General features: G+C 43.5%; 1 protein-coding gene across 2 annotated transcripts in view; it reads right to left on the minus strand.

Moving 5' to 3' along the window:
- LOC135508078 (all trans-polyprenyl-diphosphate synthase PDSS2-like) overlaps window positions 1-14,362 on the minus strand; it is a 53,350-nt gene that overhangs the window by 35,862 nt on the left and 3,126 nt on the right. The window contains exons 1-2 of one of the 2 annotated variants that reach the window (XM_064928005.1): window positions 12,963-13,612; window positions 2,170-2,307 (exon numbers count right to left, since the gene is read on the minus strand). In XM_064928005.1, the coding sequence (XP_064784077.1) occupies window positions 2,170-2,307; window positions 12,963-13,207 (383 nt within the window). In that variant the 5' untranslated portion in view covers window positions 13,208-13,612. Of the gene's footprint in view, window positions 1-2,169; window positions 2,308-12,962; window positions 13,613-14,362 lie in introns of those variants that run through there. The other variant, XM_064928006.1, reaches the window with a different exon arrangement.

Consider the following 14,362-nt stretch of genomic DNA (forward strand, 5'->3'; position numbering starts at 1 on the left):
GTTACCTCTGCTGCAGAGGATACGTTCATATTACAGTCCAAATGAATGCATCACAGCATTCAAGTAACAGACACATCTCAACATCAACTGTTCAAAGACTGCATGAATCAGGCCTTCATGGTCAAATTGCTGCAAAGAAACCACTACTAAAGGACACCAATAAGAAGTGGAGACTTGCTTAGTTCAAGAAACACGAGCAATGGACATTAGACCTGTGGAAATCTGTACTTTGGGCTAATGAGTCCAAATTTGAGATTTTGGGTTCCAACTGTCATGTCTTTGTGAGACACAGAGTAGGTGAACGGATGATCTCCAGGTGGTGTGATAGTAGGTGGTGGTGTGTTGGTGCTTTTCTGGTGACACTGTCAGTGATTTATTAAGAATTCAAGGCACACTTAACCCGCATGGCTTCCACAGCATTCTGCAGCGATACGCCATCCCATCTGGTTTGCACTTAGTGAGATTAACATTTGTTTTTCAACAGGACAATGACAAGCAGCCAACAAGTGCTCAGCATGTGCGAACACCATAAAGATTATTGGAAAAGCATTCCTCATGAAGCTGGTTGAGAGAATGCCAAGAGTGTGCAAAGCTGTCATCAAGGCAAAGGGTGGCTACTTTGAAGAAACTCAAATATATTTTGATTTGTTTAACACTTTTGGTTTCCACATGATTCCATGTGTTATTTCATAGTTTGGATGTCTTCACTAATATTCCACAATGTAGAAAATAATAAAAATAAAGCAAAACAAAAACTCTTGAATTCGTAGGTGCTTTTGACTGGTACTGTATTTCTGAACAGCTAAAATAAAATAAAAAAATTGGTGGTGATTTGAACGAACCTTCCCAAAAATATATATGAAGGCTATTTGTATTTTAACAGATATTGGGGCAAAACTATCAGGGTTTGTGATGTAATCATTATAGTTATATTGCCAGAGTTGCTAAAAAAAGAACTCTGCCTCCCAATAGCCAATGGTTGCCCATTAAAATCGCTATTTTGCTTGTTCATATACTTTGTATATAGCTTGCCTAAATAGCTGCATGTAGGCTAACTCCCCTTCTGAAAAAATTACATGAAATCTCTAGACTGCCTGTTGTGTCATGCTTGTGCTCCCCGAGTGGCGCAGCGATCTAAGGCTCTGCATCTGAGTACTAGAGGTGTCACTACAGACACCCTGGATCGATTCCAGGCAGATTGGGAGTCCATAGGGCGGCGCACAATTGTCCCAGCGTCGTCCGGGTTTGGCCGGTGTAGGCCGTCATTGTAAATAAGAATGTTCTTAACTGACTTGCCTAGTTAAAATAAAAAATAAAATGTTTGATTTGATCACTGTTACAACAGACAAAGAAATATGTTTCTTCGAACAGGTGGCAGGGGAGTCAGAGTGAGTGAGCACAGCTGAATGGACTGAAGGAAGCGGATCCTGCACATGCACAGAAATCTCTTTAGTCCAAAACTTCCAGGTTCCAGAAAATCAGGAACCGCAGCCACTCCAAATATTTTATGCATTCAATGTACTGCTAGGTTTTCTCTGCCAGGAAAAGATAAATGGTGTACTATGCATGTATGAACCCTACATTGCCACGTCGAGTCCAAAACAGAAGATTTTTAAAAATACAGTAGTTTCAAAATGGCATTCATTCTCTTTAATCTGAATAGTTGGTCATGTCAATAGCTGGTGCCTTAATCTTACCAAATGATTAACCATGGACAAGTCAGACTGTAAGCATATTAATTTCAGCCACCCCACAATATCCTCTCCACCCGCCCTGCTTGACAGACTCCCTCACTGATCCTATAGTAGAGGCAGTGCTGCTTGCCAGCTCGGAGAAAAGGGGCCATTCAGACACCCAGCGCATCACCTGCCAAACACAACAGCGACTTCTGGTAACCACCTGGCAAGGTTATAGAGTGATCTTCACACAGAATTCCCTCTTCTGGGCAACATTCTGTGTATGTGCGGTGTGCTTGTGTGAGTGTGTGAGTGAATGTCGTCATCAGAAGAAAATACATAAATTGGAGCTGGTGTGTGTGGGTGCTGTCAGATCAGGAGCAATGACAAGCATTTTCCTGACTTTTCACCAAGTCAGTGGTAATAAAGGAAAGGAGTTAAGGAAAGGAAGATAGAGGAATGTGAAGACAAAGCCCCAAAGAGGCGCGTTTACCTGGGGTAGATGCCACTGACCATGTCCTGGGGGAGGAGGTCTGAGGCTGTGTGCTGGCTGGGACCGGCTGCCTTGGACATCAGTAGGACGACCAGACCCCTCATCTGAAGGTTGTTTCTACTGTCATAGACGAAGCCCCTGAGAAGAGGGACGAGCATCAATTACACATTCATTGTTGGGTAAGGATTTAGAAAATGTGGGAATACACTGTTTCATACACAAATCAGGCAGCCCTTGTCCCAAATCTAGACTTTGAATAAATTGAACATTTGTTTGTTTCCACACATTTAAAGAAATGTCCTTCAGGAGTAAGAAAAAAATGAACATATATTTTCATCATTCAAAAAATCCATTCTGACAAGCAGGGAATTGACATGGGATGGCAGGCTAAGTAAGCAACCACTTAACAATGACAAAGAAAATGGCCAGTAATTGTATGGAAATGAGATGTGGTGCAACTATGCTAATGAGACAGTGTGTAGCTTTCACCACCTCTCTCCAGGGGTGCCCCAAAAATCCCTTTATTCCCTCTCACATCATGGCTAAGCAAACAAAATGGCTAATTGCTGCTTCATGGGGGTGACGCATAGAGAAAGGTCAACACACTCATGAAGACAACTGCTTTTCAAGATCATTAATTCAGCTGCATTGGCAAAGGGTATTTGGGCTACATCATTGCAAATAGTGGAGGGGCTATTTATTCAGTCAAGAGCTCTGCATTAGATAAACATTTTCAGTAGCTGAAATGCCAGACAAAGTTTTTTTAATTGCTAGGGGAAAGTGTCCACCTGAGAGCACAGCTATGGGGAGGCGAGGGAAGAACTTGATTTGCCATTTGTGAAAATGTATGTAATTGAATGGACCTTAGAATATTGCTCCACTACTCCATGTTTGTTGGTGGACCCCACTCTTTGATGGAAACAAATATACATCTCACAGAGTAGCTTTAAATAAGCAAGCTTCGACGTCATTTACAAAATAGCCTCCAACACTCTACTCAGCAAATTGGATGTAGTCTATCACAGTGCCATCCATTTTATCACTAAAGCCCCACATACTACCCACCACTGCGACCTGTATGCTCTCGTTGGCTGGTCCTCACTACATTGGGGTGGCGGGTAGCCTAGTGGTTAGTGTGTTGGACTAGTAACCGAAAGGTTGCAAGACCGAATCCCTGAGCTGACAAGGTAAAAATCTGTCATTCTGCCCCTGAACAAGGCAGTTAACCCACTGTTCCTAGGCCGTCATTGAAAATAAGAATTTGTTCTTAACTAACATGCCTAGTTAAATAAAATAAAAATATCCATCACCAAACCCACTGGCTCCAGGTCATCTATAAGTCTTTGCTAGGTAAAGCCCTGCCTTATCTCAGCTCACTGATCACCATAACAACACCCACCCGTAGCACGCGCTCCAACAGGTATATTTCACTGGTCATCCCCAAAGCCAACACCTACGTTGGCCACCTATCCTTCCAGTTCTCTGCTGCCAATGACTGGAACGAATAGCAAAAGTCACTGAAGCTGGAGTCTTATATCTCCCTCACTAACTTTAAGCATCAGCTGTCAGAGCAGCTTACTGCACCTGTACACAGCCCATCTGTAAATAGCCCACCCAACTACCTCATCCTCCCCATCCCTTTTGCACCCCAGTATCTCTACTTGCACGTCATCATCTGCATATCTATCACTCCAGTATTAATGCTAATTTGTAATTATTTCACCACTATGGCCTATTTATTGTCTTACCTCCCTAATCTTACTACATTTACACACACTGTATATAGATTTTTCTAGTGTGTTATTGACTGTACGTTTGGTCGCAGTTGTAAATGAGAATTTGTTCTCAACTGGCCTACCTGGTTAAATAAAGGTTAAATAAAAAGAGACTACTGATTCATTAAAACCAAACCATATTGATCAGCTGTGGCACAACATGCAGTTCAAGCAGAGCTGCAAGTCTAGCATTGGTCTTGCCACTCTGGAGATAAAATATCTGTGGTCCCAGGGGAGCGCTTAGACAGAGCACATCTAATTCTGTCCCCAGGGTGCCCCCTGTGCCATGAATCACACTCTCGTTAGAGCCCCGAGTAGACACCGAGCACCGCCCACTCTGCCCGAGCCCAGACACCAGCATCCACAAGACAGTCTCCCTCCCCCTGACCCAGCACCACAGGGAGGGGAGAGGGAGCGAGGCAGAGGAGGGGAAGAAAGAGACAGACAGAAAATGAAGGGAGAGCAAACGGCAGAGGAAGAAAAGAGAGCGGGAGAAAGAGGTGGAAGAAGAGAGAGACGGGCAGGGAGAGGGGAATGGAGAGAAATAAAAAAGGGAGATGATAGGAGATACGGTAAGTGCAATAGATAAGCGAGGAAAGTGACACGTCTAATTAGATCTGTTAAATCCAATGGACCCTAACGAAAACCATCACATGAAATAATGTAAGTTCTGGTCTGATACTTTCCAGTGTTCGTAATGGTAACAAAAAGAACACCATGTAGCCTAGGTGAACCACAACAGATTCAGAGATTGAGTTTTTAATAGTCACATGTACAGGGTTTCAGGTGTGATTGCAGAGTACAGTGAACATTTTAGGCTCCGAGCTTCAACATGCAGGACCAAGTGAAATAAAACAATGAAAATGGTAATAATAAATAAAACTACAATATAAATAGCACTATACACACACATAACTGTAGCAGTGATGAATAAATAAAACGTCCATTGGGGTGGAGGCAGAGTAAAGACTGTTGAAGGGGTGGGGTGGAATGACCATAGGGGGAGCAGCATGACCATTGAGAGGGTGTGGGGACCAAGTGAAATAAAAACAAAAATTATTAAACATTTTTTATGTTTTACTCTAATATACATATTAACAATGGTGATGAATGTCATTGAGGTGGGAGCAGAGTGAAAGTCAGTTTGGTGGGGGGAAGGGGGGGGGGTAGCTGACTAGGGTTGGCTATTCAGCAGCCTGATGGTAGAAACTATTAGTCAGTCTTCCAGTTTTTGTCATGATGCTCCTGTACTACCCGCGTCTGATCGATTGAAGCGGGGAGAACAGGGCACGGTTTGGGTGGCTGTGATCCCTGATGATCTTCTTGGCCTTCCTGAGACACCTGGTGTTGATGGGGGCGTGTCTAGCCTGGATCCTCCTGAAGTTCACAATCAGCTCCTTGCTGACATTGAGGGAGAGGTTGTTTACCTGGCACCAAGCCGTAAGAGTGCCTACCTCCTCTCTGTAGGCCGCCTCATCGCTGTTGGTAATCAGGCCTACTACTGTCATGTCGTCAGCGAACTTCATGATGGAGTTGGAACTGTGGGAGGCCATGCAGCTGTGGGTATACAGGGAGTACAGGAAGCGACTGAGCATGCCCTTGTGGGGCATCCGTGTTGAGAATCTGTGTCGAGGAGGTAATGTTGCCTACCTTCACCCCATGGGTGCGGCCCGTCAGGAAGTCCAGGACCCAGTTGCATAGGGAGGAGTTCAGACCCAGGGCTGTGAGCTTTGTAAAGCGCTTATAGGGTACTAAGGTATTGAAGGCTGAGATGTAGTCAATGAACAGCATTCACACATATGCATTCCTTTTGTCCAGGTGGGTAAGGGCAGTGTGCAGTGCAATGACGATTCTGTTGTCCGTGGATCCGTCAAGGCGGTAGGCAAATTGGAGAGGGTTGAGTGCATTGGCGAGAGAGGAGGTGATATGGTCTTTGACTAGGCTCTTGAAGCACTTTATGTAACCAAAAAATATGTATTCAAAAGGTAAAAACTTACATTACGAGGGGTGAAATTACACTGGAATTCCTATAGCTTTCAATTAAACAACGGCAACCACACCAAAAATGTCTGACTATGGCGACTAGCGAGTCTGCAGCCTGAAGATGACAAATGATTAATATGCATGCTAGTCTCTACACCATGGCAAATCAATCAATCAAAGTCACCCTCCTGCAAAGGGGTGGGGCTGGGATGAGTGCTGGGAGAGAGATGGGTCAATGTCATTTTAATGGGTAGGACTACATGTTAGCCACCATTTATTACAGTGCTCTCTGAATTGTATCTACCGGTCCTCTACCTAGACCTGCACAATTATTTAAATGTACCTCATGTAGGCCTAGTGGCCCGTTTTTGGGGTAAAGCAGCAATAACCATTTCTTAAGTGAGTGCACAACCACTGAAGCCTTAAGCACTTAAAAGTAACATTTGGATAAACTCTTAGTGTACAAAATAGGATTTGACATCTACCTCTAAATATTTCCTGAAACCCTAAATGTGACACAAAAAAAGCCGGACAAAACTCAGTCAAAAACAATGGAAGCCACTTGATGAGAAAAGTCAAACTGTGTCAAGGTCTTTCCCTGTTACAAAGTGGAAGTTCATTTTTCCTGCATGGCCACACTAACTCCAGACTTTGGGCAAAGTTAGCTGAGCTGCATTTTTTAGAATGAAAGGAAAGGGAAAACCGAAACACAACTCCACAAGGGTCTGCCTGTCTGCTATTGTGGATATTTTTATCTGCGCCGCGTCTTGGGCAGAGACACAGTAGGAAATAGGAACCAGCCAACCCAAGCTGACAGTGAGGAGTCAGACTGTCAGAGGTCCACTTCACCCCCGCACTACAACACCCAAATGGATTGTCATATCAGATTTAGGTGTATAGGTTATTACACCCTTGAGCTACAGTTTCCAACACACTCGTCTGCAATGGCAGGATTGGATTCCAGCACTATCATTCCATGTCCCTTTCCTTATTTCTTACAGTGAGGAGCCATTCATCCCCAATGAAGAGAGATGCACTGGAGGATAATCCAACTACAGTGCATTCGGAAAGTATTCAGACCCCTTTATCCACATTTTGTTACATTAGACATATTTGAAAATGTATTAAATAAGTTTTCCCCCTTCATCAATCCTAAACACAATACCCCATATTGACTAAGAAAACAGGTTTAGACATATTTGCAAATATATTAAAAATAAAAACAGGAATACCATATTTACATAAGTATTCAGACCCTTTGCTATGAGACTTGAAATTTAGCTCAGGTGCATTCTGTTTCCATTGATCATCCTTGAGATGTTTCTACAACTTGATAGAGTCAACTTGTGGTAAATGAAATTGATTGGACATGATTTGGAAAGGCACACATCTGTCTATATAAAGGTCCCACAGTTGAAAAAAATCTAACCATGAGGTCGAGGGAGTTGTCTGTGGAGCGCCGAGACAGGATTGGGTCGAGGCACAGATCTGGGGAAGGGTTCAAAAACATTTCCGCAGCATTGAAGGTCCCCAAGAACACAGCGGCCTCCATTCTTAAATTGAATAAGTTTGGAACCACCAGCTTCTTATAGCTGGCCGCCTGGCCAAACTGAGCAATTGGGGGAAAAGGGCCTTGGTCAGGGAGGTGACCAAGAACCCGATGGTCACTCTGACAGAGCTCCTCTGTGGAGATGGGAGAACCTTCCAGAAGGACAACCATCACTCCAGCACTGCACCAATTAGGCCTTTAAGGTAGAGTAGCCAGACGGAAGCCACTCCTCAGTAAAAAGCACAACAGCACGCTTGGCGTTTGCCAAAAGGCACCTAAGGCCTCGCAGACCATGAGAAACAAGATTCTCTGGTCTGATGAAACCAAGATTGAACTCTTTGGCCTGAATGCCAAGTGTCTAGAGGAAACCTGGCACTATCTCCACGGTGAAGCGTGGTGGCAGCATCATGCTGTGGTGATGTTTTTCAGTGGTAGGGACTGAGAGACTAGTCAGGATCGAGGAAAAGATGAACCAAGCAAAGTACAGAGAGAACCGTGATGGAAACCTGATCCAGAGCGCTCAGGACCTCAGACTGGGATGAAGGTTCACCTTCCAACAGGTCAATGACCCTAAGCACACAGTCAAGACAACGCAGGAGTGGCTACGGGTCAAGTCTCTCAATGTCCTTGACCTTGAGTGGCCCAGCCAGAGCCCGGACTTGAACACGATCGAACATCTCTGGAGAGACCCGAAAATAGCTGTGCAGTGACACTCCACATCCAACCTGACAGCGCTTGAGAGGATCTGCAGAGAAGAATGGGAGAAACTCCCCAAATACAGGTGTGCCAAGCTTGAGGCATCATACCCAAGGAGACTCTAGGCTGTAATCGCTGCCCAAGGTGCTTCAACAAAGTCTGAATACTTATGTAAATGTGATATTTCCATTTTTTTTAATGTATAAATTAGCAAACATTTCTAAAAACCTTTTTTGCTTTGTCATTATGGGGTAGTATGTGTAGATTGATGAGGGGGAAATGTAATACATTCTATAATAAGGCTGTAAGTCAAGGGGTCTGAATACTTTCCGAATGCACTCTATCAAGCTGATAATTTAGGTAAAAAAATAAGATATATTCCCCTGCAATACCTTTGTTGAGGGGGTGGGAGGGTAAATGCTTAAGGGGTCATTTGGTCAAATTCAGCTGTGAGGCTTTGTAATTAATCAATTTGAACTAAGTGATAGGTGTACTACAAAATCAAAGTGTTAACATCTAACAGAGGTCAAATGTTTAGATCAGTTAATGTCACTCTGTCAATGTCACACACTCATTTGGGGTTAATCATTTAACAATCTAAACAGCACAGATTCCATGGGACTTGTCATTTAAATTAAACACATTTAGAGAGATGGAATAATAAAACAAGAAGTTTATTTTGTTTCACCTTTTAGTAAACTACAATTCACTGAAGGAAATTCACCAATATTGGCTTTCTTTTAGTTCTCATGCCGTGATCCACATTGCATCATTGCGTCTTTTTATTATATTTAAATCATCCATTTGATTTGCTGTAGGCTGTTTTTCAAAGCAACGTAACCAATATGTTTTGTTATGTTTACATTTAATCTCAGGCTATTTTTTGGGCTTTGTTACATTTACTGGGTGACACTATTTGTCAGAGGAGGTTACCCTAGTCTACACAACTTTGCAGCCAATACCAGCAGGCACTGTACGAGGAGAATATTTAAATTGCCTGTACAAGCCACAAGGGGGTAGCCACTGTACCCAGCTCACTCCTCTTCAGCTCAGAGAAACAAGAAGACACACCAGCATCTTACTCTGGGAGCAGTAAAAGCAACCATGAAATAAAATAAGAAATTCAAACTTTTCTGATACATAAGGATGGTTAATTATGGGGCTTTGCCTGTGACAACCATCCAGTCAATCACACTTGCTCTCAATACCAGCATCTGACACACCTCGCCTATAGCATAGACCCCTCAAATTTAACTCTAGACCTGGAAGACAGTTCCACTGCAATTTTGTGTTCCCCTCTAATCAGTGACTGATTTAGACCTGGGACACAAGGTGGCTGCAATTAATTATCAGGTAGTACAGAGAAACAGCAGGCTCTGGACCTTGAAGGGTAAGAATAGAATACCCCTGGCGTAGTCTGTACTGAGGCGCCAGAAACAATGGGTTTTCTAATGAAATGTAATTATGATAAATTAAAAGGAATTGTCCACTCAAAATACAACCTAACGTGACAGAGTAGGTGCACCAAATATAGGATCATGGATTGGTCCTCTCAGGTTCTCTGCAAGCAAGAACGTTAAATAAAAATCTATTTGAACTTACACTCTGCCCGATTGTCCGTAGTGTTGGTCCTTCAGCTGCTCAAAATTTAAACAAAACTATGTAAAACACCTGTGAGACTTCAGTTAGTGTGCATGACACACTGCTCACTTAACCTGGAAGCCAGCCGTATCAATGTGTCATAGGAAACACCGTCCAGCTGACAACCGAGTCAGCTTGCATGCGCCTAGCCCGCCTCAAGGAGTCGCTAGAAAGTGATGGGACAAGGAAATCCCGACCTGCCAGACCCTCCCCTAACCTGGACAACGCTGGGCCAATTGTGTGCCACCTCATGGGTCTCTTGGTCATGTCTGGCTGTGCCACAGCCTGGGATCGACCTGGGTCTGTAGTAACACCTCAAGCACTGTGATGCAGTGCCTTAGACAGCGGTGCCACTCGGGAGGCCCATAGGCCCACTTTTTGAAGTAGGTTTAATAATACTTTCCTGTGGATATTTTCTCTCAGATTTCGACCAGAGACTGACCACCAACACCACAGACCATCGGCAGAGTAAGTTTAAATATAATTGTATTCAACATTCGTGACAGACAAGGGACGTTTAGCATTTTTCTATGTAAATGTGCATAGCATTGTCTACATAATTCATCGCCACATTTCTTAACTAACTGCAGCATTGCCTGGTCCCAGATCTGTTTGAATTCATGTCAACTTCCATGACAAGGAGTGCCATGATGGCACACACAAACTGGTACCCAGTAACTGCAGCATGGCTTGGGTCACTAAAAAGTGAGCTCTAGTGGCCCGACGGCACATGGTGCCAGCTGCGACAGGCCTACGTGAAAGAAAGTAGGCCCTTTAGTGCGCCTACATTTTGGGGTTGTGGTTGTGAACTTGTCAGTCGAGAAGGCAGAAGTCAGAAGTTGGTTGAATCAGCTCTATCAGAAGTTATGCTTAGGAAGATACAGGGATGACACCCTAGACCCAAACTGTTACAGACCTATATCCATCCTGCCCTGCCTTTCTAAAGTCTTCGAAAGCCAAGTTAACAAATGGATCACTGACCATTTCGGTACCCCCCGTACCTTCTCCGCTGTGCAATCCGGTTTCCGAGTTGGTCACGGGTGCACCTCAGCCACGCACAAGGAACTGCCATCGATAAAAGACAGGACTGTGCAGCTGTCTTCATCAACCTGGCCAAGGCTTTCGACTCTGTCAATCACCGTATTGTTATCGGCAGACTCAACAGCCTTGGTTTCCCAAATGACTGCCTCGCCTGGTTCACCAACAACTTCTCAGACAGAGTTCAGTGTGTCAAATCGGAGGGCCTGTTGTCCGGACCTCTTGCAGTCTCTATGGGGGTACCACAGGGTCCAATTCTCGGGCCGACTCTTTTCTCTGTATATATTAACGATGTCGCTCTTGCTGCGGGTGATTCCTTGATCAACCTCTATGCAGATGACACCATTCTGTATACATCTGGCACTTCTTTGGACACTGTGTTATCAACCATACAACACTCCTTCCGTGGCCTTCAACTGCTCTTAAATGCTAGTAAAACTAAATGCATGCTCTTCACCCGATCGCTGCCCGCACCCGCATCACTACTCTGGATGGTTCTGACTATGCGGACAACTACAAACACCTAGGTGTCTTAGGGCCTCCCGGGTGGCACGGTGTGCCACCAGAGACTGGGTTCAGGCTCTGTCGCAGCCGGCCGCGACCGGGAGGTCCATGGGGCGACGCACAATTGGCCTAGCGTCGTCCGGGTTAGAGAGGGTTTGGCCAGTAGGGATATCCTTGTCTCATCGTGCACTAGCGGCTCCTGTGGCAGGCCGGGTGCAGTATACGCTGACCAGGTCGCTAGGTGCACGGTGTTTCGCCCGACACATTGGTGCGGCTGGCTTCCGGGTTGGATGCGCACTGTGTTAACAATGCGGCTTGGTTGGGTTGTGTTTTGGAGGACGCATGACTCTCGACCTTTGTCTCTCCCGAGCCAGTACGGGAGTTGTAGCGATGAGACAAGACAGTAACTACTAACAATTGGATACCACAAAATTGGGGAGAAAAAGGGGGTAAAAAAAATAATAAAAAATAAACACCTATGTGTCTGGCTAGACTGTAAACTCTCCTTCCAGACTCATATTAAACATCTCCAATCCAAAATTAAATCTAGAATCAGCTTCCTATTTCACAACAAAGCTTCCTTCACTCACGCTGCCAAACATACCCTCATACCCTAAAACCGATCCTATACTTCGGCGATGTCATATACAAAATAGCCTCCAAGACTCTACTCAGGAAACTAGATGCAGTCTATCACAGTGCCAACCGTTTTGTCACCAAAGCCCCATATACCACCCACCACTGCGACCTGTATGCTCTCGCCAGCTGGCCCTCTACTTATTCTCCGCCGGCTCCAGGTCATCTATAAGTCTCTGCTCGGTAAAGCTCCACCTTATATCAGCTCACTAGTCACCATTACAACACCCACCTGTAGAACCCACTCCAGCAGGTATATTTCACTGGTCACCCCCAAAGCAAACACCCCATGTGGTCACCTTTCCTTCCAGTTCTCTGCTACCATGACTGGAAAAATTTGCACGAAAAAAATAAAAAATAAAAATCACTGAAGTTGGAGACTCACTTACTTTAATAATCAACTATCTGTGCAGCTTACCGATCGATGCAGCTGTACACAGCCCATCTGTAATTAGCCCATCAAACTACCTACCTAATCCCCATATTGTTTTATTTTACTTTTTGCACACCAGTATTTCCAGCATTTCTACTTGCATATCTATAACTCCAGTGTTAACTTGTTGAATTGTAAGTACTTTGCTACTATGGCCTATTTATTGCCATACCTCCTTACGCCATTTGCACACACTGTATATAGACTTCTCTATTGTGTTATTGACTGTACGTTTGTTTATTCCATGTGTAACTTTGTGTTGTTGTTTGTGTCATACTGCTGTGCTTTATCTTGGACAGGTCACAGTTGTAAATGAGAACCTGTTCTCAACTGGCCTACCTGGTTAAATAAAGGTGAAATAAAAAAAATAAAAAAATGCTGATGATTGACGTCATAGCCATGACAGGTCCAGGTCTTCTAAAACTACAGGCAATATAGAGTTGCATTGTGTATGATGAAATTGTGTATTGGAAGATTTGACATTTGCATTAGAAACATGTAATGTATGCAATAGTAGATGATCGTATGTAAACCATACCTTGCAGTGTTGAGTAACGGGTGTTTTGTTCCAACCAGTTTCCTCACGTGCATTGCTACATTACTGAGTTCATCACTCAGCAAGCAGCGTAGGCTCATAAAAGAAGTCGGATAACCCACGATTTTCTCTGCATCCGAGACCACTTTATTCCAATTAGAAGGCGTTGTGTTGGAGAAAAGACTTATGTTCCTCTGTCCACGGTTTAGCAAAACAATGCACGAGAACCGAGACCAAATTACTGTCATTTTTACAGCTGAAGGTCTTTTACTAATTAAAGTTTAAACAAATATCAAGCAAACCCTTGAGAGGTCTATAACCAAGCTTGACACAAGCTAGTATATATAGCTAAGTCGATTAAATAAATAAACTAAACGGCGGCAGGAAAATTACATTAACCGATTAAATTAGATATGTAACTGTTAACTAGCTATCCATCCATATTTACAGAATCTAATGTTATTATGCTGGATATCATTATCGCTGTCGACAGTCACATTAACTGAAATAAGTATTAGACATAACGTTATCACCCTACTTAATTTAATACTTATACCCTTTGATGTATCCTATAAAATGTCCAGTAAATATACCGTAACACACGACCTAAAATGTTAAACATTGACACAGGGGGCCGCCATCTTGACGAAACGCAATACGGTATGTCGCAAAAACGTTACAACAGTTATTGATTGATGTGCCCTGGGCTGCGGTCAGTGCGAAAAAATGTTTCCACTAGATAGCACATCCACGATTAGCTATATCGTAAATAAATGTATGTATGAGAACAAACATTTGCTTTGTGGTCTTAATTTAAGATTATTTTAGGCATACGCTTAGCGTTGCGGTTAATGTTAGGGATAGGTTTAAAAACAGGTTTTAAGAAGATAAATTGTAGAAATGGGTGGTGTTTGGCCTTTGAATAAGGCACTGATAGCTTCAAGCCACACCCGCGACACCCACCTAACTGAGAAACGTACCTCAAAATCTGTTCGAGAACGTTGAAGAATGTTTTTTGGGGAAACGCGTCATTCAGTACAAACCGTCACGCAATTTAGCAAAAAAATATTAGGCTTGACAAAACAAAACATAAAACATTGTTTAATTTTACTAAGTGAGAAGGATCCAACATTCGGAGTGAAATAAAAAAAACATGCTTTTTTTTCTTCAGATTTTGGATATCCTTCAGAAGAAGTGTCTTTGATATAATATGATTATTGATGTAGGCTAGAATTTGTCATTGGCATCACAGTTGTTACATTTGTGTTCGTTTCTGGTGCGCTCCTGCTGCTCTTACATTTGTATCAGCGGCGAGCAAAGTCGATATATTATAGCCTATCATTTTACCTCACCTGAGGGAATTCAGAAACTCTTGAGAGGACAGTGGAAGTTTATAAAATTGC

Source organism: Oncorhynchus masou, chromosome 21, assembly GCF_036934945.1.
Source record: "Oncorhynchus masou masou isolate Uvic2021 chromosome 21, UVic_Omas_1.1, whole genome shotgun sequence".
Taxonomy (NCBI): Eukaryota; Metazoa; Chordata; class Actinopteri; order Salmoniformes; family Salmonidae; genus Oncorhynchus; species Oncorhynchus masou.